The sequence below is a fragment of the Protopterus annectens genome, chromosome 4.part0 (assembly GCF_019279795.1).
Source record: "Protopterus annectens isolate FY-2018-M chromosome 4.part0, PAN1.0, whole genome shotgun sequence".
Classification (NCBI taxonomy): domain Eukaryota; kingdom Metazoa; phylum Chordata; order Ceratodontiformes; family Protopteridae; genus Protopterus; species Protopterus annectens.
In genome coordinates, this window is record NC_056733.1 from 1,384,378,455 (window position 1) to 1,384,404,783 (window position 26,329).

General features: G+C 42.9%; 1 protein-coding gene across 2 annotated transcripts in view; it reads left to right on the forward strand.

Moving 5' to 3' along the window:
• The window catches only part of LOC122799866 (core histone macro-H2A.1), a 1,011,703-nt gene that overhangs the window by 249,914 nt on the left and 735,460 nt on the right, over positions 1–26,329 (forward strand). For both annotated transcript variants that reach the window (XM_044069220.1, XM_044069221.1), the window contains exon 3: positions 25,959–26,065. In XM_044069220.1, coding sequence (XP_043925155.1) covers positions 25,959–26,065 — 107 coding nt within the window. The remainder of the gene's footprint in view (positions 1–25,958; positions 26,066–26,329) is intronic.

Below are 26,329 nucleotides of genomic sequence, written 5' to 3' on the forward strand. Positions count from 1 at the left end.
ACCGCGAGTCCTTTCGTGGCTCTTCAGCCTCCCACACGTCATGAGGGATTGCCCGGCTGTGCTGCTCGAGCCAGTCGGGTGTCGTGTTGACAAGCACCTAAAAGCCTGGGAGTCAATCACTCAGGACAGATGGGTGCTTCGGATCATTGGCGGAGGTTACACCATCCCATTCACATACTCCCCCCCACCGTCCAAAAGAATCCCGGACCCACCACCCAGTCAAAGGGAAATGGCAGCCGCAGAAGCTTTAAAGCTGCTACAAAAAGGGGTCATCCAAACGGTCCCCACAGACCAGATCGGATCAGGAAATTACTGCAGGTTCTTTTTGGTGCCAAAAAAGACAGGGGACCTGAGACCAATATTGGATCTCAGCAGACTGAACCAATCCGTCACGAAATCCAAATTCCGAATGGTCACGTTACAATCCATTCTCCCATTGTTGGAGAAGGATGTTTGGATGTGCTCCATAGACCTCAAGGACGCCTATTATCACATACCGATACATCAGGCGTCCAGGAGGTATCTGCGCTTCAGCCTGGGAGTCAGTCATTACCAATTTTGCTCTGCCCTTTGGTCTCACCACAGCCCCCAGGGTGTTCACCAAGTGTTTGGCAGTAGTGACGGCTCACCTGAGAAGTCTTGGATTCCAAGTGTTTCCCTATCTGGACGACTGGCTCCTGACTGCCACCACCAGGCATCTACTAATGGACAACCTCAAAGCCACCATCTCCTGGGTATTACCCTGGGATTACATTCAATTGGTCAAAGTCTGTCTTGCTGCCCTCTCAGCATAAGGTTCATAGGAGCAGAGATAGACTCAAGATTGATGCGTCTTTCTTCCTGCCGAAAGGATCCAAACTTTACAGGGCCAAGTTCAAGCTCTGATCTCGAGATCCAAAGCCCCAGCCAGGATGGTTCTACAAGTTTTAGGCTCAATGTTTGCCACGGTTCTTTTAGTTCCTCTGGCAAGATTGCACATGAGGATTCTTCAGTGGCTATTGTCAACTCAATGGTCCTTTCAGGATCTTCCCTCAATCATCACATCATGATTACGGAAATATGCAACGGGACCTTCGCTGGTGGCTTCAGACATCCAATCTGAATCAAGGAAGCCCCTTTGTTATTCCCTCTCCAGTGGTTACCCTGACGACAGATGCCTCCCAGATAGGGTGGGGGGGGCATTGTCTGGGCAGGCTAGTTCAGGGCTCCTGGCTTCCAGACGAAGCTCTTCTCCACATCAACGTGTTGGAGATGAGGGCTGTACTTCTATCCCTACAGGCCTTACACAAGTTTCTTCCTCAGGGCATCATCGCCATCCACACAGACAACATGTCGGTGGTCTGGTATCTGAACAAACAAGGAGGGACCAGATCGCCCCTTTGCAGAGAGGCCATGAGAGTGTGGGAATGGGCTGTAGCTACCAACCGCTTCTTGGTAGCGACCCACATCCCGGAAGGTCAAATATATTGGCAGACAAATTGAGCAGGACAATTCTCTCTCCTCACGAGTGGTCTCTAAACCAAACAGTAGCAGCTCAGGTTTTCAGGAGATGGGGACCGTGCTGCGACCTATTTGCAACTCCACTAAACACCAAGTGCCAAAGGTTCTTCTCCTTGATCCCACATCAGGGAGTACCAGCTATGGATGCTCTAGCACAACCTTGGCCAACAGGGCTACTTTATGCCTTTCCTCCGATTCCACTTCTCTCCAAAGTCATTCAAAAGCTTCTCAATTGGGGTCCGCAATGATACTGATTGCCCCATACTGGCCTCGTCAGGTATGGTTTCCTTACCTGAAGAAGCATGTGGACGATCCGTGGACTTTAGACCTAATTCGGACCTGCTAATTCATCAGTCGGGACATCAGCATCAGTCCCTTCGATCTTTGAAATTGACAGCTTGGCTCCTCCACTTCCGACTTTAGTCAGAAGTCACACACTAGACCCGAAGTTGTTCACATTTTATCTTCGCCCACAAACCCACCACTAACAAATTGTACCTCAGTAAGTGGAAGAGGTTTGCTATCTGGGCTCGACTCAAGGGCTTAGACCCTATCACTGCTCCTATCCCAGAGGTTTTGAAATTCTTAACATCCCTGTTTAATCAAGGATCTTCTGTCTCTACTATTAAAGTCCAACTAGCGGCTATCTCTAAATTCCACGAATCCATGGATCCTCCATTGATGAGCAGCAGACTATGCAAAACTTTCATTAAAGGTGCGGGCCTATTAAGACCCCCAATATTTCATCCTGCGCCTCCGTGGGATCTTGATTTGGTGCTTCGCGCATTAACATCTTCCCCTTTCGAACCGGCTGCTACATGTGAGTTAAAATATCTGTCTTGGAAAACTGCCTTCTTAGTTGCAATTACTTCTGCAAGAAGAGTTTCAGAGCTTCAAGCCCTGTCTATTAAGCCACCGTACTTGATTTTCCACAAGGATAGAGTATCACTTAGGCCTAATCCATCCTTTGTCCCAAAGGTCTGTTCTAGTTTCTGTCTCCAACAATCTCTAGAGCTACCAGTTTCTTCCCAAAATTCTCCAATGAAGCAGAATACACGCTCCATAAATTGGATGTTCACAGGCAATTACGCTTCTATTTAGACAGGACTCAGCAACTTCGTAAGTCAGACCAGTTGTTTGTGTCCTTCTCAGATAATAAATTGGGTCAAACCATCACAAAAGCTACTATCTCCAAATGGATCAGAGATTGCATAACTCAGGCTTATTCTTCTTCGAATAAGCAACTTACAACATCTATCAAAGCTCATTCTACCAGAGCTATGGCTACTTCTATAGCTTTTCATTCCAAGCTCGCTATATCGGAAATTTGTGCTGCGGCTACTTGGTCCAATCCGCACACTCATTTCCCACTACAAATTGGATGTGGCATCTAAAGGACGAGCATCATTTGGTTCCACGGTACTCAGGAGTGTTTTCCAGTGAGCCACCCAGGATTCAGGTGCTAGGGACGCTGTCCCATCAGTCAGAATGTAGGCGAGATAGGATCACATAACATCTTTTAGTTATGTACTCACCATAACTTCAGATGTTTGGGATCCATCTCGCCTACATTCCTAAACACCCTCCTTCCCCCTGCCTTGGAGATCAGAAGAGATTGAACGGTTTTGAGTTTTACTGTTTATCTTGTTTCATCTGACGATGTTATATAAGCAGGGCGTGCATGTGTGCATGTATGCGGACAAACTAGATCTGGGGGACTGGTAGTGGTGCATCCTGGGATATAGTAAGCTCAGCCAATTAGAGACTTCGCTCTTTGGCATAAGCGTGCCGAGTCGGAGCCGAGGGATCGGCTCCGAACCCATCAGTCAGAATGTAGGCGAGATGGATCCCAAACATCTGAAGTTATGGTGAGTACATAACTAAAAGTTATTGGATGCTCCTTTACAACATGATACCTTGTTTGGTGTTAAGGCAGAAGAGGTGTTAAAGAAAATGGAGGATAAAGCTAAATCTATGCAAACAGTCAAGGATTTCTTACAGGTACAGCCACCTCGGTTTAGCAGAAATTGGCCAACAAAAAATTGGTCCTTTCCAGTGTCAGACAGGCCACAGAGAGGCATATACAGACGCCCAAGAGGCAGATCTCAACCCCAAGGCTCAAACAGACAATGACAGTGGGGCACCTCAACCCCAAAAGGAGGTGAGGACAAGTCTCAACCTTACAGGAAACAGTCACAATGACTTTCCTTTCCAAGCATGTCCCTTCTGGAAGCCCCCTTAGGGGGGAAAACTAGCACTTTTTTCTCAAAACTGGCAAACAATCACCCAAGACAAATGGGTCCTGAATATTGTGTCTCAAGGTTACAGATTCCACTTCCATACTTTACCAAAGCTAAAAGGAATGCCAGACCTGCCACAAAATCAATGGGCAGAGGCAGAAAAACAAATTTCAGCCCTCATGGACATGAGAGCTATACAAAAAGTACCAACAGGAACAAGGACAAGGATTTTACTCAAGACTCTTCCTGGTCCCCAGAAAGGACAAAGCCTGGAGGCCTATACTGGACCTTTCAATTCTGAATACTTACCTGGATATTCCGAAATTCAAAATGTTGACATTACAGCAGCTTCTACCCATGCTGGGCAAGAAGGCTTGGCTTGTTACTCTGGACCTCAAAGAGGCATACCTGCATGTCCCTATCAGACAAAATTGCAGAAGATACCTCCGATTCAAAGCTGGTACAATGCACTACCAATTCTCTGCACTGCCCTTTGGCTTATCTACTGCTTCAGGGTCTTCACAAAGTGCCTGGCACCAGTAATTGCATTTTGCAGACAAAAAGGAATTCAAATATATCCATACCTGGATGACTGCCTCATTCAAGCAGAGACAAAGGACATTTTTCTACAGTATGTGGCGTTTGTGAAAAAGTTGCTAATTTCTCTAGGGTACCCAGTAAACGAAAAGAAGTCAAAACTAGTGCCCTCACAATAGATTACATTCCTGGGTGCCAGCTTAAATACAACGGCCCAGATGGCTTACCTCACGCCAGACAAACAAGTGCAACTAACTCAATATTTTCAACTACTGGCAAAAACGTCCCATCTCCCTGCAAGAAAAATTCTGCAGGCCCTGGGATTCATGGCATCCTGCATACTACTAATACCATATGCCAGACTGCATATGAGGAAATTACAATGGTTCCTAAAAAGTGTTTGGACTCAACATTCTCACAGTCTAGAAGCAGTAATTCCAATAATTCCCTGCCTACAACAGGAGTTTCGATGGTGGGCACAGGCATGTCACCTAAACAAGGGTCAGCCTTTTACCCAACCCACAGCCAGGCAAACTCTAACAACAGATGCTTCGGATTACGCCTGGGGAGCACACATAGCAGGAACATGCATTCAGGGCAAGTGGACCACAGACCAGATGCATCTTCACATCAATCAAAAAGAGATGTTGGCTGTTCAAAATGCCCTAACAGCTTTCAAGGACCTTCTACATCCAGGACAACTATTACTAAAGACAGACAACACCACAGTAATGTGGTACATAAACAAACAAGGGGGCACTCATTCTTATCCCCTATGCAGGCAAGCCATGACCTTGTGGAGCACAGCTCTAACGTACCAAGTTCACCTGCAAGCACAATTCCTGCCAGGAAAGAAAAATACTCTGGCAAGCAACCTAAGCAGAAATATCATGTACCCTCTCGAATGGAAATTGAATCCAGAAATCTTCAGCATGATAACACAAAAATGGGGATGCCCAGACATAGATCTTTTTGCCTCCCCTCTGAATTGCCAACTACAAAAATTCTGCACAAGGACTTATCACAAACAAGCATGGAAAGTGGATGCTCTTCTGTTCAGCTGGAAAAACCTAAAAGTCTATGCCTTCCCACCACTGCCTCTCCTTTCAAAGGTACTCCTAAAAGCCAGACAAGAAAAAACACAGATGATCCTGATTGCTCCAGACTGGCCACGCCAGCACTGGTACCCTATCTTAAGGAACTTGGCTCAGGGCCCACCATGGATTTTGCCCCAAATTCCACACCTTCTGACTCAACAAAACAATCAGATCCTGCACGGTCAGCTCAAATCCCTAAACCTGGCTGCATGGCAGATACTTTAGTCAAACAGGCAACACCTCTCTCTAAAGCTGTTATGGATGTCATTTTGGAGGCCAGGAGGCCTAGCACCAGGAAAGCTTACTCAGAAAAATGGAAGAGATTCTGTGCCTGGAACCAGGCTCACAGCCTTGACCCTCTTGTTCCAAACATTCCTCAGATTTTACAATACTTAACTGAGATGCTGGACAGAGGCCTATCCTTTTCATCAATTAAGATTCACGCCTCTGCCATTTCTGCATATTACAACATGGATCCTCCTTTATTCTCTCATCCCTTGCTAAAGCAGTACCTCAGAGGGGCTACAAACATAAGACCGCCCCGGAGAGCACCAACACCAACTTGGGACCTCAATTTCGTTTTGGAAAAACTGACCCTATCACCTTTTGAACCAGCCAATACAGCCGATCTAAAAGTTTTATCATGGAAAACAGTTCTGCTCCTGGCAGTAACTTCAGCACGAAGAGTCTCAGAGCTACAGGCATTAATGGCAGTGGAACCTTTTATAATTTTTCATCAGGATAGGGTATCTTTAAGGACAAACCCTACCTTCATGCCAAAGGTGGTATCTAGTGTGGCTCTTAACCAAACCATCCATTTGCCTACTTTTTATCCAAACCCCCAAAATAAAGGGGAGAAACTTCTGCATTCTTTGGACATACACAGGCAGCTACGCTTCTACTTGGACAAAACAAAAGCTTTCAGGAAAACTGATCAACTGTTTGTAGCATATGCTGCAGGATCACAAGGCAAGGCTATCTCAAAGCAGACTATATCCAAATGGATAGGACACTGTATTCGGTACTGCTACACACAGCATGGAAAATTAGTCCCTAATAACATTAGGCCTCATTCCACCCGGGCAACAGCCACTTCAGCAGCCTTTTTCAGAGGAGTATCTACCAAGGAAATTTTGGAGGCTGCAACTTGGAGTTCAGTGCACACCTTCACCAAGCATTACCACCTGCCTCTTTACTCTAAATCCAGAGCAGGATTTGCCACTGCAGTTCTGCAAGGCCTCTTAGCCAATCCTAACTCTTTATAGACCAGCCACCCAAACTTAGCTTTAGGATTCAACCCAAGTGTGATGACTGCAGCAGTGTAACACAATGAACATAGTACAGTTTTGTACCTACCATAAATGTAGATGTTCGAGTGTTCACACTGCTGCAGTCCAGGTTACCCTCCCTCCATCCCCTCTGAACTAGCTGGACTTACCTATTCTATCCTATACTACCTTTGGGGTGTATTTGCTGGTAACTGAAGGTATTGTTTTTATTTTATATGTATATTTTTGATTAGCAATATGTATTGCCTACCTACTTGGGGGCACCTGACATCTGGGGCAAGAAAAACTGAAGAAAATGGCGTCAGATGCATATATACCCCTGGCGCACTGACGTCAGGGAAGAAGGGACAGCAACCGACGCCGGACCAAGACTTTGGAACTCTGGCCGACTGCGGGACCGCCTGACGGCAGGATAACCCAAGTGTGATGACTGCAGCAGTGTGAACACTTGAACATCTACATTTATGGTAGGTACAAAACTGTACTTTTTCCTTACAGAGATGAAATGTTGATGGAAGATGTCATTATTTTCAAAGGTCCTAAAATTGTTGTTCCTACTTCCTTACAAGAATATATCCAGATTTGTGGTCACCCAGGTTCCTCATCCACTAAGAGAAGAGCTACAGAATTAGTATTTTTGCCGTCATTACTGAGAGACATTGAAACAGTAATTTCTTCTTGTTCAGTATGCAGTAGTACTAAGCCACATCTGCAAAGAGAACTACTTCATGTAAGTCAAGTCCCTGAACTACCTTGGTCAACAGTAGCCACTGATATATTTGAGTGGAACAATCAACACTACCTCAAAGTGGTTTGAAATTGACTTACTAACTAACCTAACATCCAGTACTGTTATTACTAATTTGGAACATCATTTCTCAGTCTATGGTAGTCCACACAAAGGTATCTCTGACAATGGTACTCAATTTGATAGTTAGTTGTTTCAGAAATTTGCAAAAGAATGGGACTTTGTTCATATTACTAGCAGTCCTGAGTATCTGCAGTCAAATGGTCTAGCTGAATGTGCAGTGCAGAGTGCAAAGCAATTACTTGAAAGGTCAAAGCATGACAATACCAATGTCTTTCTGAATTTACTTAATCTCAGAAACATAGCCCGTGACAATATTCTTAGCTCACCTTCTCAAAGACTTCTTTCCTGGCAAACTAGAATGACGATACCTATGTATTCCAGTTTATTAAGACATAAAGCTAAGAACAAAACCATAAAGGCTCAACTGTTCAAAAGGCATTCGATCCAGAAGTCCAGTTACGACAAATTGAGCTGATTTCTTCCTCCATTGAGGGAAGGAGAAACAGTGAGAATACAAACGGTGAAAGTTGTTGACCGGATTGGTCAAGTTGCAGGTATATGTGCCAAGCTGAGATCCTACCTTGTAGAATCTGAGAGTATGGCATACAGGAGAAACTGCAGACATTTACTCTCTGTACCAGAATCATCATCACAACATCATTTGATGGACACAGACTCCAAATCTCAGAGCAAATCAAATGTTGTTTCCATCCTAGAGTGTGTTGCTATCTCTGATTCCAGTCCTGAAGGTGTTTCAGACTCTTGAAAGACTGACCAGTGTATGGAGACCGCTCCAGTTAAGTCCAGTTCCCAGCTTTACGTCACACGATATGGACGAGTACCCAGGCCTAGTGTGAAATATGCAGCAACATGGACTTAACTTTGCATATATGTATATCATTTGTGTAATTGCATAATATAAAACTGTATGTGATATCTGCATGCCAAACAATTTCATAACATTGCATGTTTTGTTTTTTAAGAGGAAGGATGTAGATCAGAGTGCACGAGCTGTGTGTACTATAGCATTAAAAAGCACATCAAAGACGTAACGTGCATGTATAAAGACTGAGCACATGCCATACCTAGTGCCATTTTGAAAGTGTAGCCAGAGAGTAAGCATGTATGAATCCTGCAGTTAGTTTGTATATAAGTTACTTAAGGTGAAGTCAGTAATTTTCTATCAAGATGTGTTTGTATAAAATAAAGCTGCTTGAACAGAACCCATGAAGACTCTTCTGTTGTGTCCAAGATAGGAGAATGATATTTTCAAAATGGCCAAGGGCAATTATTGCATGCACCTTCACAGGACAGACTTACTCACACAGGACAGGGTCAATTGATACACCCATACCTTCAATTTCTTCAGTTCACTGTCTGGATGCTTACAGTTTTAACACATTTTAGGCACCTGTTCTCTCTGGATGTGTAGCATGTATTAAAGGAGGCTAAGAAACTCATATTTGGCTAAATGGAAGAAATTTTACATAGTTGTCCTTATTTGGTGCTATTTGGCTGGTTACTGGAGAAGAAATTAGCTTGGATCAGTGCATGGGTCAGGAGCTGATCATGTGTTGTTTCAGTACAGTTTTAAAAGCAGGTAGGTTAGTAGTAGTTCTCATAGTAAGATGAAGTGAGTTCTATACTTTTGAAACACAGTGGGAGTAGAGGCTTTGTCCAGCTGTCTTGGAGGGTTTAGATGTAGTAAGGAGCTCTTAGTCTATAGACATGAGTGCTCTGTTTGGGTTATAAGGTTTGATGATATTGTTTAGTGCTGGACAGGCTAGGGGCTTGTTGACCATGTTGTGGAGTGTAAGTAGTTGGGTATATAGTAGGTAGTTGGGGAATTCTAGCCAGTTTAGTTTTTAGTGACGAGAAATGGTGGGTTCATAGGTTTATAGGTAGATACTAGGCTATCTGCCCTAGTGCATTTATAAGCCTAGCCAGAGTGTATTTGGCTTCCGCCTCCCTATTAGATTAACCTACTGTGCCTCTGTAAAGTAGGTCACAGAAGGTACCCTTTTAAGATTAGTTTACTGTGCCTCTGTCTAGCAGGGACACAGAAGAGATCCCAGGGGTGAATTTGCGATTTCCGTCCGCAGCGTCCAGATTTAAGCTTGAAGAGGGTCAGCGAGGGGCTATGTCTAACATGAATTGGGATTCTATTCCAGAGTGAGGGGAGCCTCTGGGAAATGAATCTGTCCCTCCAGCATGTTCTATTTATTTTTGTGCTGAGGTTTAGGTCCCTGGAGCGTGTAGCTCTAAGGGACTTGGATTTTTTGAGGTGGAGCATGTCCATTAATTCTGGGTTTGACATGGCTTTGTACGCCAGGCATAGATCGCCTCTGAGTAGGCGGTAAGCAACTGAGTAGAGCTGGAGTTTCTTTAGTCGAGCTGCATAGGACATCTGTTTGTAGCCCATGATCCTCTTGGTGAGGTACTTTTGGGGTCTCTCCAGTTGCTGCAGGTGTCGGGTAAGGTCATCCCAAAAGGGGCATTGTATTCAATTATTTGAGTTGGTGGCAAATTTGGCCACTTTATTATAGCACTGTTCCATTTTGGATTTAGAGGAGCTCTGTAAATTGGTAAGTAGTGCTGCACCATAAAGGAGTGAGGGTAGAAGGAAAGTTTTGGTGAGGGTGATTTTAGAAGAAGAGGTTAGGGTGTGTTTGTTTCTCTGTAGTGTGCCAAGTTTCGGGTGGGTTTTTCTTATGTTTTGTTGAATGTTGAGTTCAAATCATAAGTAATCATCTATAACTACACCTAGTAGCTTGGTGTGGTGGACATTTTCAGGGTGGAGTTAGCAGAGAGAATTTTGAAGTAGCACACTTTTTTGATGAAAAAGAAGCAGCTTACTTTTTTTAGTTGAGGAATAGATGGCAGTTAGTAAGCCATGATTCAACAGCAGAAAAGGTTTGTTGAACATCACAGAGAAACTAGGGTAGGGTGTGAGAAGTACAGATTATTGTGGAATCATCAGCATATTGTATGACTGTTTCACTAGTAGATGCAATGCACAGGTTATATGTAAAACTATTAAAAAGTAGGGGTCCTAATATGGATCCTTATGGGACTCTGGTGGGGTTTAGTAGAAAGGGGGAGAATACATTTAACCATTTTACTTCTTGTTTTCTATTGTATAAGTAACTATGGAACCATTTTAGCGTAGGTGGGATAATTTCTAGGTTAGAGAGCTTGTTTAGATGGGGTAACGCCTAGGTTAAAGAGCTTGTTTAAGAGGAAAGAGTGTGAAATGGTATTGAATGCCTTTGAGAGATCAAGAAATAGAGCAGACACATAAGTAACCTGTGTCTCTAGCTCTATTTACATATTCGGTGAAGGCTAGGAGGGCTGTTGTGCTGTGGCTGAGATGGAATCCATGTTGTGTGTTTGTAAGGAGGTTGTTATGCTGTAGATATTTCATGAGTTGAAGATGAATACATTTTTCCAGCATTTTAGAGATGGGAGAAAGTATGGCTATGTGTTGAAAGTTTGTAAGTTCAGTGGAGTTACCTCCTTTGTGAATGAGGATGATATGGGACTTTTTCCAGATTTCAGGTACTGTGGATTCAGATATGGATCGATTGATTAAGATGCTGACTGGATATGCTATGGAGTCAACTGCTAATTTTAGGTATGTCGGAGGGAGGTTGTGAGTGGAGGTAGAGCAGGATTTGAGTTTGTGCACTAATCTGTTTATGAGGTTTGTAGGTATTGGCTGAAGAGAGGAAGTGGGATGGTTCTCGAGAGGGCGTTCAGTGCTTTGAAGGTGAGGAGGGTCTGGGCCAGATGAATGGGAAGTATTAGGGGTAGGTAGAGAGGAAGAGAGGCAGGTATTGGTGGTTTTAGTGATAAGATCAGCTGTAGATTTTATAAAGTGGATGGTAAAATCTTCAGCAGTTTAAGAAGGAGGGGAATTGAGTGAAATCTTATAATCCTTTTAGATCAAGGATGGAGTAGAGTTGTGATAGTGGACCAGAGGGGAGATTTTCCAGAAGCTGTGATGGTGTGTTTGGTAACTGGAAGAATATGTATCAGTGGGGGCAACTATTTTTGGGGTAAGTTGTGGAAGTAATGTGTGTGTAAGTATTATTAATATGGAGGTCATTGTGGCTTACAGTTTTATTATGGGCTAGTGGGAAAGCTTGTTAGAAAGGAGCTACATACTGTGTGGAGTATAAGGGGTGGAGTAAGAAGGTTTTTAGGTGTTTGCAGTGCGAGGGTGGGGAGAGAATAGTATGGGTTGGCTGGTTTGGTAGTGATTGGTTTAACAGGATGATTGGAGGGAGGCTGTGACTGGTATAGGGAAGATAGGGTGGAGCTTATGTAAGTATAAGTGTAGGGGTAGAGGGGGTGTATGGGAATTGGGGGTAGGGTAGGGGAGTGAAGTCAGCCCTAGCTTAGAGAGGGCAAATGGAGCAGACTGGACCGGGTTGCAGTCATGGCAGACTACAGAAAAACTATCAGTCAGTGTAGCCGTGAGTATATAGAGAAGCTACAGCTATCTTTTAACTTGCATTAAATAAAGTAATTACAGATGGCAAATGTGATTGTCAGTGAGCAAGGGGAAACAATACAGAGACCAGGAGATAAAAGTAGTGGTGGGATAGGACAGCTGCTAAGAGGAGACAGTAGAGAATAGAGAAGGGTGGAGAAACAGCAGGAGTTTAGGTTAAGCTAGGTGCTTTGCTTGCAGCTGTTAAACACACAGAGTAATGGCAGGTATATGTGAGGAGTTAACATACATTACCAATTAACTTTAGCATTGTTGAGGAGACATTTAGCTTCAGACTAGGGATAGGTGTGTTCCATACTGCTGCAGTAGCCTGAAGATACTGCCTGGAAAAAGGGAAGAGTAAGAGGGAGTTATAAGAGAGAGAAGCAAATGTAGGGCAGTAGAATTACAGAGTAAAGTTTGCTGAAATTAGAGGTTAGCAGAGTTAGCTGGACAGGTATGTTATAAAAGAAACTGTAATGCATTCAAGCAGCAATACACGTAAAGCCAAATATTGATGTGTACTGGTCCAGTGATGGCATAAATCCAACATACAAGTAAATAACAGCAAAATATGTCCTGCACAGGTTTGAGCAGTTTGATAAAGGCAGATACTGTATACTAAAAGTGATATTCTAATCCAACATACAAGTAAGTAACAGCAAAATATGCCCTCCACAGGTTTGAGCAATATGTTAAAGGCAGATACGGCATGCTAAAAGTGAGATTCAATATACAAGTAAATAACAGCAAAATATGTCAGGCACAGGTATGAGCAATTTGTGTGGGCAGATACTGTATGCTAAAAATGTTGGAGTGAATGACTTGAGATGTACCTCCCTGGACTACATGAAAAGAGGTATGGAAGAGCTCTCAGATCATGTGGCCCAGGCAGGTATGACCTTAGCCCTGAGTAGCATGCTGCCTTCGCCCAGAATGATACCACAGTATAAAGACAAAATGATTGACTTCAACAATTGGCTAAGCTTCTGGTGTCATTCAAAGGGGATCCAGTATCTGTCTGCCTGGGATGACATGATTGACAAACCATGATGCTTTGCCAGAGATGGTCTGCACATGTTACCCCTGGGATTCAGGTTACTAGCTAAAGCTCTTGCCACCCCTATAGTGCCTTTTTTAGGCAAGGTTCAAAGGACAAAACCACCACCATAACAGATACAAGCATGCAAAATCTGAAGGTAATGCTACTCAATGCTAGAAGTCTAAACCTCAAAATGCACTCTCTCGAGGCACTCCTAAAAATGGAGAACATCGATATCTGTGCAGTAAATAAGACCTTGTTCAAGGCTCCAGAGAGCACCCCTGCAATACCAGGCTACAATTCTTACCACACTTTTCGGCCACCAAACCAAGACCGAAACATTAAAGGTGGAGGAGTGTCCATATTCACCAAGAATATTCACATGTCCAGGCTAGTTGCCCAACACAATGCATCTGAAATTCTCCAGACACAACTAACACTAGGTAAGATTACAATCCAAATTGTAGCTTGCTACAGATCCCCCACCATGCCCCAAAATTCTCACTACACCTTTCTAAACACACTGGAAAATATTAAGATACAACCAAACACCCTAATACTGGGTGATTTCAACTACCCTGCCATTAACTGGGAAAACTACTCAGGTACCAACACCTTTTCCCAACGGTTCTTGGAATTCATAAATTCCAGTGCCCTGGATCAACTAATGCATTGTCCCACCAGGGTCTCCAATATCCTAGACCTGGTCATTACCAACATGGGAGATAGATGCTCCACACCAGTGGTCACCCCCTCATTGGTCAGGTCTGACCATAAGCAAATCACCCTTGACATCCACATCCCACCCCCACCTCCCAGTAAGGCAACCTCCGTAAAAAACTTCTCCAAAGCCAACTTCATGCTACGCAAGTCATAAGTGGCAAACTTTATGACACCCATGCAGACGGGAGCTGAAAGTTCGACTGCTGAATCCTACACTAAGGCACTGTATGAGAACATCCACTCGTGCATGAATCGTACCATCCCAAATAGAACAAAGACGCTCTCCTCCAAAAAAAGGAAGCCAATCTGGTGGTCCCCTGCCATAAACAAACTTTACAACAGAAGAAAGAAACTGTTGCAGAAAAGAGGAAAATCCCAGGATGCAAAAAACTCCCTTATCAGCCTCAAGTAAGAAGCTGAGATTCTTCATAAAATCCTCCAAAGCTAGTTACGAAAATAAAATTGCCAAAGATTCCAAAGACAACCACAAGGAATTCTATAGTTATGTCAAGAATTTAAATGGCAATGCTCAGATCTGCTCTGAGCTACAACAGAATGGCATTAAATATACTGATCCCAAGGATATTGCCAATATCCTGGCAGAATAATTTAGTGCCAACTTCACCCCCCCCCTCACCCCCTAAAGGGCCCATCTCAGTACCAAAAGATTGCCAAATTTCGGTAATCACGGCCACACAGGTAGAAACCGCACTCTTCAAAGCTAAGAACACAGCATCCATGGGACCAGATGACATCCCAGGCTGTGTACTACATGAATTACAAAATGAACAAAATGAACTGGTACCTCACCTAAGTGTCATGTTTAATCATAGCCTCACCTCAGGCTTCGTGCCTACTGAGTGGAGCACAGCTACAATTATTCCACTCCACAAGGGGGGATCCACCTTGGATCCCAGGAACTACCGTCCCATCAATCTGACGAGCCTGATCTCCAAGGGCATGGAATACATTATCATGAAACTTATAAACAAAAACATTGACAACCTTCAAACACTGGACCCCACCCAGTTTGGGTTCGTGAAGGGCCGATCTTCTCTCCTGAACCTGACTGACTTCTTTGAATCAGTCTCCAGAGCTGTGGACGAGGGTAAGGTGGTCCCCACAGCCTATCTGGACCTCGCCAAGGCCTTCAACACCTTCCCCCACTCTGGAATCATATATAAACTTACTAAGCTGGGCATAAATCCCTACGTCACTCGATGGATTGCCAACTGGCTTACTGGCAGTACCCAGACTGTAAAAGTAGCCGACTCCAAATCCAGTTCCAGACAAGTGACAAGTGGAGTACCTCAGGGTTCAGTCCTGAGACCGCTCTTGTTTGGCATCTACTTCTCTGAAGTACAGGCCAACACTAAGGGACTCTGGCTAACAAAGTTCGCAGATGACTGCAAACTGGGAGCCATTATTGAATCCCCAATTTATGTGGCTATCCTACTAAAGGGCCTTACAGAAACAGATGCTTGGTGCCAGAGCCATAGGCTCGAGCTTAATGCCAAGAAATGTATAGATGTCCTTCATGGATGCATCTGCAGTCATAACAACTGGGTTGTCCTGTCGTCAGGCAGCCCTTCAGTCGGCCGGATTCCAAAGTCCGGGTCCGGCTTCGGCTGATGTCGCACTTCACCCGACGTCATCTCTGTTGGTCTTCGGGTATAAAGGCATCAGCCGACGCCATTTTCCTCCGTCTTTCTTGCCGCTGGCGCCAAGCAGAAGCTGTTCGCAAGTGCCGGTCGGTCGGATCCAGAGATTACTTCTACCGAATACTACTCAAGACTTCTAAAGCTAAGTACCCGTTGGGGACTCTTTCTTGCCTCAGCCGATGTCAGAAAAAGTTAATAATTGTTTAACCTGTGGGAAACAAATACCTCATAAAGATTTCCACTCTTATTGTCTGCCTTGTTTAGGCCCAGCCCACGACGTAGCAGCCTGTTCGCCTGTGCTTCTTTCAACCGACTTAACGCTTAGGCGCCGGTCGGAGTTTGCTGAACAGTTTTTCGGTTCTGATTTTGCGTACATTATGCCGCCGGATCCTCCGACTACCCAATCTGCCAAAACGCAAAGATAAAGACCGACACTCGCGGTCCGCGGTTTCGCTGAAACCATGGTTAAGCAAATCATGAGTGTCTCGGTTTCGCCGAAACCGAGAAAACTGATCAAAGTACAGCTGAATCTATCTCTACAACTGAGGCCCCTGCTACCATTCTTGAATCGGCCTCAGAAATTATACCCACTACGGTGGATGCCACTGACTTATCAGACACCATTCACTTGGATGTCTCTACCCCAGCACGTGGTGCTGCTAGGCCTCCAGCAGCCATGTCCATTAAGGCCTTCGCCAGGGCTAAAGCAGCCAAGACTACTAAAACAGTGCCTGTTAAACCCCCTTCAACCAGGCCCTCCTCTAGTTCTCAAATGCTTACTCTGGCAGAAGATTTAATTTCATTAATTAGAGGATCTCAATCTCACCCAGACAGGGCCTCTCAGCCCCCAGAGAAGAGGCCTAGGGCAGAGCCCCCTGAGCCAGTGTCATCTGATGATTCAGCCGATGAATCAGACATAACTGACCAGCCAGAGGCTCCTTTCTCTAATTTTGAAGACTCTGATGCTGAAGAATCCATTCCAGCTGCTTCCCCACCAGAAGAATTTTCCTTTGGGGAAACCTTACATGCCATGCGAGAGCAGCTCCAATGGCAGCAACAGGATTTTTCAGACTCCAGAAAAAGACTTAGGACTTTTCTGCACCTTCCACAACACAGGCCCTTAGCTATACCTCCTGTTCTCTGTGGTGGATGATGCTTTCACTGATGTCTGCTCCGCTCCAGATTCCTTACCTCCAGCCCCTGCCAAACCAGACAGATTTTACAGGGTGCCAGACACTCATCACCACCTTTACAAGGCCCCTCTTGCAGACCCCAAACTATATCCCAGGGTCCCAAGGCAGTAGCCACGACCATAGCTAAAAACCCTATTCCTTCTGAAAGGGAAGCAAGGTCATTAGACAGATGGGGCAAAAAGGTCTACACTTCAGCTACTCTCTCAGCTAGAGCTTTAAACTGTCAGTTTCACATGATAAAATACCAAGAGTTTATGCTTGATCAGTTAACTAAAAAGCTAACCACTGATGAATCTCTTGATAAGAAATATGTATTAGAAATGGTAAATAACATACAACAGGTTAGTAACCATTCCTTAAAATGTGGCTATGATGCACTGGAGGCTTCATTTAGATCAGCCATGACTGGCACAGTGATAAGAAGGCATGCATGGCTAAAGGAGCAAGCTTTACCGGATCATGTTAAAGCAAAGTTACTAGATGCTCCTATGGATAAGACAAGTTTGTTTGGTACACCTGCCCAGCAGGTTATGAAGAAAATGGAAGAAAAGGCAAAACTGCTCAAACGGTTAAAGATTTCTTGCAGGTTCAACCCCAAGGTTTAGCAGGAACTGGCCTGCCAAAATTGGTCCTTTCCTGACTCCACAAGATCTCAAAGCGGCAGAAACAGAGCCTCCAGAGGCAGAAACCAATCCAGAGGAGGTGCCTACAGAGGACGACAGTGGCAAGGTAACAACAGAGGCACAGACACAACCACTGCCACTACATCAACACAACCACAGTGACTTAATCCTAAATCCGCCTACCAGGGAACAAATAGCAGCTCCTCTAGGCGGAAAGTTAACCTTATTTTCAAAAAACTGGCACTATATAACAAAAGACAAGTGGATTTTACAAACCATAGATCAAGGATACCGGTTCCACTTCCACACTTTACCAATCAAAAGAGGAATGCCAAATCTACCTCCAAATCAAAAAACAGAGGCTCTACAGCAGATAATGCAGTTAGCAAACATGAGAGCTGTGGAAAAAGTGCCAACTGCAGAGCAAGGAAAGGGGTTCTACTCAAGACTATTCCTAGTTCCAAGAAAGGAAAAAAGTTGGAGACCAATTCTAATCTGTCTGCCTTAAATACGCACATCATTGTCCCAAAATTCAAAATGCTGACCCTACAGCAACTTCTTCCCATGCTGGGCAAGGAGTGTTGGCTGGTAACTCTAGATCTCAAGGAGGCATACCTGCACGTCCCCATTCGACCAATCTGCAGAAGATACCTCAGATTTCTTGCAGGATCAGAGCACTATCAATTCTCAGCATTGCCCTTTGGCTTATCTACTGCGCCCAGAGTATTCACAAAATGCCTGGCATCAGTAATTGCCCATTGCAGACTACAGGGAATACAAATTTACCCATACCTGGACGACTGCCTGCTACAAGGGGACAACAAAAGCAAGCTGACAACAGATTTACAAAGGGTCATTTACTTGCTACAAGCACTGGGATACACAGTCAATCTACAAAAGTCAAGGCTGATACCATCCCAAACAAGGACATTCTTGGGCAGAATTGGACACAGTAAAACAAATGGCATTCCTAACTGCAGGTAAAACAAAAAGAACTCCCTCTTTACTTCTTGGCACTAACAAAGCTGAACAAGTTAACAGCAAGAAAAGTACTGCAGGCCTTGGGCTTCATGGCATCATGCATAATCCTGGTCCCACTTGCCAGACTACATATGAGAAAACTACAGTGGTACCTAAAGAATTTATGGTCCCAACACAGTCACAGCCTAGAAACAGAAATCCCACTAATTCCATGCTTAAAACAGGAGTTCCTATGGTGGGCTCAGGCATGCCAGACAAACCCAGGCCTACCCTTTCGCAGATGTCAAGCAAGCCAGACCATCACAACAGACGCTTCAGACCTAGGATGGGGCCCACATGCTGGACAAATGCGCAAGGATTGTGGACACAGGATCAACTTCACCTGCACATCAACCTAAAAGAAATGCTGGCAGTAAAACTGGCAATCCAAAGGTTCAGACCATTTCTCAAAGAGGGCCAGTTGATGATAAGGACAGACAACACCACAGTCATGTGGTACATCAACAAGCAGGGAGGCACTCATTCATACCCCCTATGCAGAATGACTTTGGAGCTGTGGAACCTGGCACTCAGCTACAACATCCAGTTACAGGCAATTTTGTACCGGAAAAGAAAATATTCTAGCAGACATATTAAGCAGAACCACATCGGATGCCCACGAATGGAAACTGCACCCGGACATTTTCAAGACCATCTCAAAGAAATGGGGAATGCCTCAGATAGATCTATTTGCATCACCTCTCAATCACCAGCTCAAAAATTCTGCACAAGGACACTACACCCACTGGCATGGAAAGTGGATTCGCTCTCCTTCAGCTGGAAAGGCCTGACAGCATATGCATTCCCACCTCTTCCCTTGATACACAAAATATTACTAAAAATCAAGGAAGAACGTCCAAGGATAATCCTGATAGCTCCAAACTGGCCAAGACAACACTGGTACCCACTGCTGAGGAGCATGTCTCAGAACAATATGTGGCCAATACCCTTGATGCCTTTGATGCTAACTCAGAACAACTACAGCATCATACATCCAAACCTAAAAACGTTGCAACTGACTGCATGGAACATCACATAGCAACAGCTAACCCAGAGCTTTCCCAAAGAGTTAAAGACATTATTCTTGAAGCACGCAGACCTTCAACAAGAAGGAACTATGCTGGAAAATGGAAAAGGTTTGTCATTTGGAGTACTGAAAGAGGAAAAGATGTGTCAAACATAGATATGCCTAACATTCTAGAGTATCTGGCCGAACTTCTTCATTCAGGCTTGTCCTACTCCTCCATCAAGATACATGCATCAGCTATTTCAGCAGAATACAGCTTTGATCCACCTGTTTTTTCGCACCCTTTGCTCAGGCAGTTCCTCAGAGGAATCAAGAATGTAAAACCTCCAAGGAAACCACCTTTGCCAGCTTGGGACTTAAACTTTGTGCTAGAAAAGTTGACACTATCACCCTTTGAACCAGCAGCAACAGCAGACCTACAACACCTGTCATGGAAAACTGCTTTCCTACTGGCAATTACTTCAGCAAGGAGGGTTTCAGAGCTACAGGCCTTAATGGCAGTGCAACCCTTCCTAATCTTCCACCAAGATAGAGTGTCCATGAGGACTAATCCTACATTTATGCCTAAGGTGGTATCCAGAGTGTCTTTAAACCAGGCAATCCACCTACCTACCTTCTTTCCCAACCCACAAAACAGAAGGGAAAGAATACTGCATACCTTGGATGTACATAGACAGCTACGCTACTACTTGGACAGAACAAAAAATAGCAGAAAGACTGACCAACTTTTGTAGCCTATGCAACAGGAAGGGAAGGAAAAGCTATTTCCAAACAGACAATCTCCAAATGGATAGGAAATTGCATACCATTCTGTTACTCCTTCCATGGAAAACCAATTCCACAGAACATAAGACCTCATTCTACAAGGGCAACAGCCACTACCACAGCCTTCTTACGAGGAGTGGCAACCAAAGACATTATTGAGGCGGCTACTTGGACCTCCGTGCATACATTTGCCAAGCATTATAACTTACCTCTATATTCCAGATCCCGAGCAGGGTTTGCCACTGCTGTACTGCAAGGGATCCTAAACACACCATAATCTAGTTTTATCCTCCTCCCTAGTTGGCTATGGTATTCTACCCAGTTGTTATGACTGCAGATGCATCCATGAAGGACATAGTACAGTTTTGTACCTACCATAAATGTAGATGTCCGAACTGGATAGCATCTGCAGTCAGGATTACCCTCCCTCCTTCCCTCTGTGGTACTCCTAGGGTATTTTACCCTCCTAATAGCTAGCTGTGGGGAGTCTTTATGGTGTATTTGTTTGTATATATGTACATACATGCTTATTTTTGTGTTTACCTCTATCTTTTTGGAAACATTGGCATCTATCCAAATTTTAGCCTCCAAGAGGGCTACTGGCATCTGGGGCAAGAAACACTGAGGAAAATGGCGTCGGCTGATGCCTTTATACCCGAAGACCAACAGAGATGACGTCGGGTGAAGTGCGACATCAGCCGAAGCCGGACCCGGACTTTGGAATCCGGCCGACTGAAGGGCTGCCTGACGACAGGACAACCCAGTTGTTATGACTGCAGATGCTATCCAGTTCGGACATCTACATTTATGGTAGGTACAAAACTGTACTTTATCCCCTTTGGGAAAAACCATGTACCCATGAAGTACCACATAGGTGGCAGTACACTAAACACCGAAAGTGTGATGAGAGACTTAGGGACGCAGGTGGACAGTGGTCTCACCTCCGATAACCACATTGCCACAACAGTCAGGAAATCTTTCTATGTGGCACACCTCATCACTAAGGGCTTTTCATCCAGAAAAAAGGAGGTCATTGTCCCACTGTACTCATCCCTCATTAGACCCATTATAAAGTACAACGCCCGTTTGTTATGTAGCTCACAAGACATCTGCAGCAGCTGGAAAGGCTGCAGAAATACCTCACTAAAAGAATCACAGGCCAAAACAGATGCCCTATGCTGACCATCTAAAGAAACTCCAGCTATACTCTGTGGCATATCGTCTACTCAGAGGCGATCTCTGCTTAACATACAAGGCCATGTCAAACCCTGAGTTATTGGACATGCTCCACTTAAAGAAACCCCAATCCCTCAGAGCCACACGCTCCAGGGATCTAAACCTTGTCATCACAATGAACAAAACATGCTGGAGGGAGAGGTTCCTGACCCAGAGACTCCCCATACTCTGGAATAGACTGCCCATACATGTCAAGCAGACCGCCTCCTTTGCCCTCTTCAAAAGGAACCGTGACGATTGGATGGGAGAGAGGAAATTCACCTCGGGGATCACGTCAGTTGCCCTGCTAGACAGGGGTCCAGGGAAGTAAATATTGTGGGAAGAAATATCCAGGGAATTGTTGTGGCTAGGCTTGTATTGGCCCTAGGGCCGATAGCCTAGTACCAACTTATGAACCTATAAAAAGTAGAAACACAGCTGTAGTCTGGGTGGTTAGTTAAGTAACTAAATAGCAGCTCCAAGTCCAGCTTGAACCGTGATTCCAGCAGAGCAGAGCTTATGGGTTCATTTGATTAAAGCAGACTGTACAGTTATCAGTAAAACTTTTCACCGTGTAATTCAAACGAGCAGGTATTACAACTATTACACAGAGCTAGTTGTCCAAGGAAATCAGTACTTTTTTAGAAAATACACTCCTACAGTAGCACAATAGAAAAAGTGTTCGAGTTAGCCAGAGCTGGCCACTTAAAACACCTTAATGCAGTTGCATTGCTTAACAATTTTAGGATACTGCTAGCATTATTTGAAAATATTGAGCTACAGAAAGATATAGGTACCTGAACTTCTGGTTTTCTTCTTAAAATCCAGTTAAAAATGTTGTTATACAGGCAGCTGTAGCTTACCACCGGGAGAGGTATGGGAACGTGGATAGCAAGTTAGATCAAAGATAGTGCATAACACCAGCAGTAATTTTTAAATGTCGCAAAGCATGATAGGAGAGAAAAATGAAACAATAAACACAGAAAAATGGGTGCAGGAAGTGTTATGATAGGTTTAATGTCCCTTTTAGCTGGACCAGGTTGCAGTTGTGGCAGACTGGAGAAAAATGATCAGTCAGTGTAGCCGTGAGTATTAGCAGAGAGATGCTATGGCTGTCTTTTAACTTGCACTAAATAAAGTAATTACAGATGGTAAATGTGACTGTCAGTGGGCAAGGGGAAACAGTACAGAGACAAGGAGCTAAAAGTAGTGGTGGGATAGGACAGCTGCTAAGTGGAGACAGTAGAGAGTAGAGAAGGATGGGGAAACAGCAGGAGTTTATGTTAGGCTAGGTGGTGTGCTTGCAGCCGTTAAACACACAGAATAATGGCAGGTATATGTGAAGAGTTAACATACAATAACAAGGAAAATATTCTTGCAGAGCCGCATTAGCTACATTGAGGAGGCATATTTAGCTTCAGACTAGGGATAGGTGTGTTCCGTACTCCTGCAGTAGCCTGGAGATACAGTATTAACAAGGTAGATGTTCTTGCAATACCATTTTAGTTGCGTTGAGGAGGCGTATTTAGATTCAGACTAGGGATACGTGTGTTCCGTACTGCTGCAGTAGCCTGGAGATACAGCCTTAACATCTATTTTTCTTCTTAAAATCCAGTTAAAAATGTTCTTGTGTATGCAACTGTACCACACCACCAGGAGAGGTACTGGAAAGGAGATAGCAAATTAGATAAAAGATGGCGGGTAGTGCCAGCAGTGATTTTTAAAATGAGATGATTGGGTGTAGAGGTGATAAAAATGGAGGAAGAGGGGAAGTGCATTGACAATACAGCGAAAGGAGAGAATAATTTGTAAAGAAGTAGTTGAGAAAGGAAGTAGGAAAAGAAAGGGGAGTCATGCATTTATATATATATATATATATATATATATATATATATATATATATGTATAGATGGGTATACTTTGTTTGATAGAAAACACATTTCAGTGAAACTCATTTCGGCTACGCATCATTTCACTGAAAATGAATTCCCCTGAGCACAATTCACTGAAAGCTCACTTCACTGAAAACACATTTGACTGAAACTCATTTTGTCTAAACAGGTGTATGGCCTGTTCCCCATTGTAGTGCAATCCTGGAGTCAGTATATGTATTTAGGGGGGTGTGAGGGGCACAGCTTCCCACATTGAGGGGTGTGGGGGGCATCACCCTCCAAATAGTTTGGGTATATATTATTTTCTGGAAAGAGTTATTCATTTGACTTGTAAGAATCCATGTCTATGGTTTACAACATTTAAAATAGGTGGGGGGGCTACACCCCCACACCGCTTTGCTCCCTCCTTATTATATATACTAACTCCAAGATCGCACTACAGTGGGGAACAGTGCATATACCTGTTTAGATGAAATGAGTTTCAGTCAAATGAGTTTTCAGTAAGCTTTCAGTGAATTATGCTCAAGCAATTGATTTTCAGTGAAATGACGCTTCTTCGAAATGAGTTTCAGTGAAATGTGTTTTCTGTCAAACAAAGTAGACCCACACACACACACACACACACACATATGTATATATATATATATATATATATATATATATAGATGGTTCTCCTTTATAATCTCGAAATACTGAAATCTCAATTTCAGTATCTCCAGACCATAAAGGCAAATTTTTAAAATAGCGAAAGTGCATAATCGCGAATTTGAATATCTCAAATTCGCGGTTATGGCTTTACACTACGTTGCATGCGGTGGTTTGTGTTGATGGTGTCCAGTGTCGTGTGTGGATTTAGGTGCGATTTAAGGTAAGTGAGTGTTTTGTAAATGTTTTGGGTGGGAGTTTGGATGCATGTGAGTGTGTTTGTAAGCTGTACGTGTGGGTTAGGGTAGGCAGGTGAAAGTATGAGTGTGTAAGTGTTGGATGTGCTGGTGTTTGTATATGTGTGGTCTGTGTGTGTGTGCGAGGGACTGTAGAATGTCTGGGTGTTAGTTTGCTGTCTTTTCCTGTTTGTGCGATCTCGGAGTTAGTATATATAAGTAGTTTAGGTGTGTTATTCTGTTTGTCTATGTTTTGTTGTTTGATTTGTTGTAATGTGGGTGGGATGGTGGATGTGTTGTGTGGTGTATGTTATGTTAATGTTCGCGATTTTGTGTTTCACGGTTTTGGGGTTTTGGGATTTCGAGCATTCACCTTTATAATCAACAGCATTCAAAAAAATAGTAAATCACACCAACAACTCTTGTAGTACTTTAGCGCTTTTGTCTTATTTATTATCAAGACTTCTTCAGAAAGACATGTTTCATAACATGTCTTTCTGAAGAAATCTTGATAATAAATAAGACGAAAGAGCTAAAGTACTACAAGAGTTGTTGGTGTGATTTGCTATTTTTTGAATACTGTTATTGTCACGAAGTTCATTTCTTAGTTAAAATTTCTTCTCTTCGTTCAATTTTTTTTGAGTGCGGTTAATTTTAGTTGTTAGGTATATATATTTATATACATATATATATATATATATATATATATTTATATATATGTATATATATATATATATATATATTTATATATATATATATATGTATATATATATATATATATATATATATATATATATATATATATATATATATATATATATATATATATATATATATATATATATATATATATATATATATATATATATATATATATATATTTATATATATATATATATATATATATATATATATATATATATATATATATATATATATATATATATATATATATATTTTATATATATATATATATATAAACAGTTCCAAACCCAAAGCAAAGATCACAATGTGTATGTCCCAACAAACCAAGGCAAAGGAAATCAGCCAATGCAGCCAAACTCAGTGTAGACCCGGTACAACAAATTCAAGAGTTAGTCCTTTACGAATCAATAGACCATAGTACAGGTAAAACTAAAAGCTTTTTAATAACCGTTAGCGCTTTCAAGAAACAAGTTCTCTTCCTCAGACGTTACGTAACTGGCTGATTTCCTTTGCCTTGGTTTGTTGGGACATATATATATATATATATATATATATATATATATACACACACACACACACACACACACACACACACACACACACACACACACACACACACACACACACACACACACACACACACAGAGGAGAGGGAGGTGAATCCTCTTATTATTAAGGGAGTCTGCACTTCATGTAAAATGTTATTTGGTTTGGAATAAAGATTTTCTTTTTTTTTTTAATCTTGGTGTACTGACCTGTGTTAAAAAAATCTGTGACTGCCATAATATGGTTAGAAGTGCAACACTGCAAAAGGCTGTGCATACATGGTGAAAATGCATTGTGATGGGTTATCTGTTCTTCTTTCTTTGTAATCTGAATAGCTAGATAGATTTTTTTTGGATTGTAACGCATCTGGCATCCTTTAGTTGTTCTGCATGGAACATTGCACTTGGTATTGCACTGAGCCTGTATCTGACTTCTGTGAGACTCTAATGCCTGCTGTGTCAATGCAGGATGAGGCAAATACTCTTGTGTAATGCTTCCTTGACATAATAAGTATGTTCTGTTTTACCAGACTACTGTCTGACTGTAGTGTGGAGCCATATATTTATTTCACTTCACTTTAATTTCTTTATTCAAACCAAATATCATTTTCATAGTCTAATAATAGTAGTGCTTAATTCATTACTTTTTATTAATTTCTGCTATGTGGTTTGTTTGTAACAATAACCTTTTTTTCAGCTGAAATTTTGGAGTTGGCCGGAAATGCAGCAAGAGACAATAAAAAGGGCCGGGTTACACCTCGTCATATCCTTTTGGCTATTGCAAATGATGAAGAATTGAATCAGGTAAGAAAATCACTCATCCTTTCTAAATCCAATTATGAGCAAAACTGGAGGTAATGATAAACATTCATTATAGTGATTATTTTTATGTTGCGAGGCATAGTTAAGAAATGTCTTTCCTAATGTTCATCGGAAGGAGTTGCAACTTGTCATTTTGTTTTTTCATTAAGGTTTGCTGTCATCTTGGTTTATGTTAGTGCACTGGTAATGAATCATAGTTATTGGGATGCTCAGTTTTTCTCTAAGGTTATATGACTGGAATCTCTA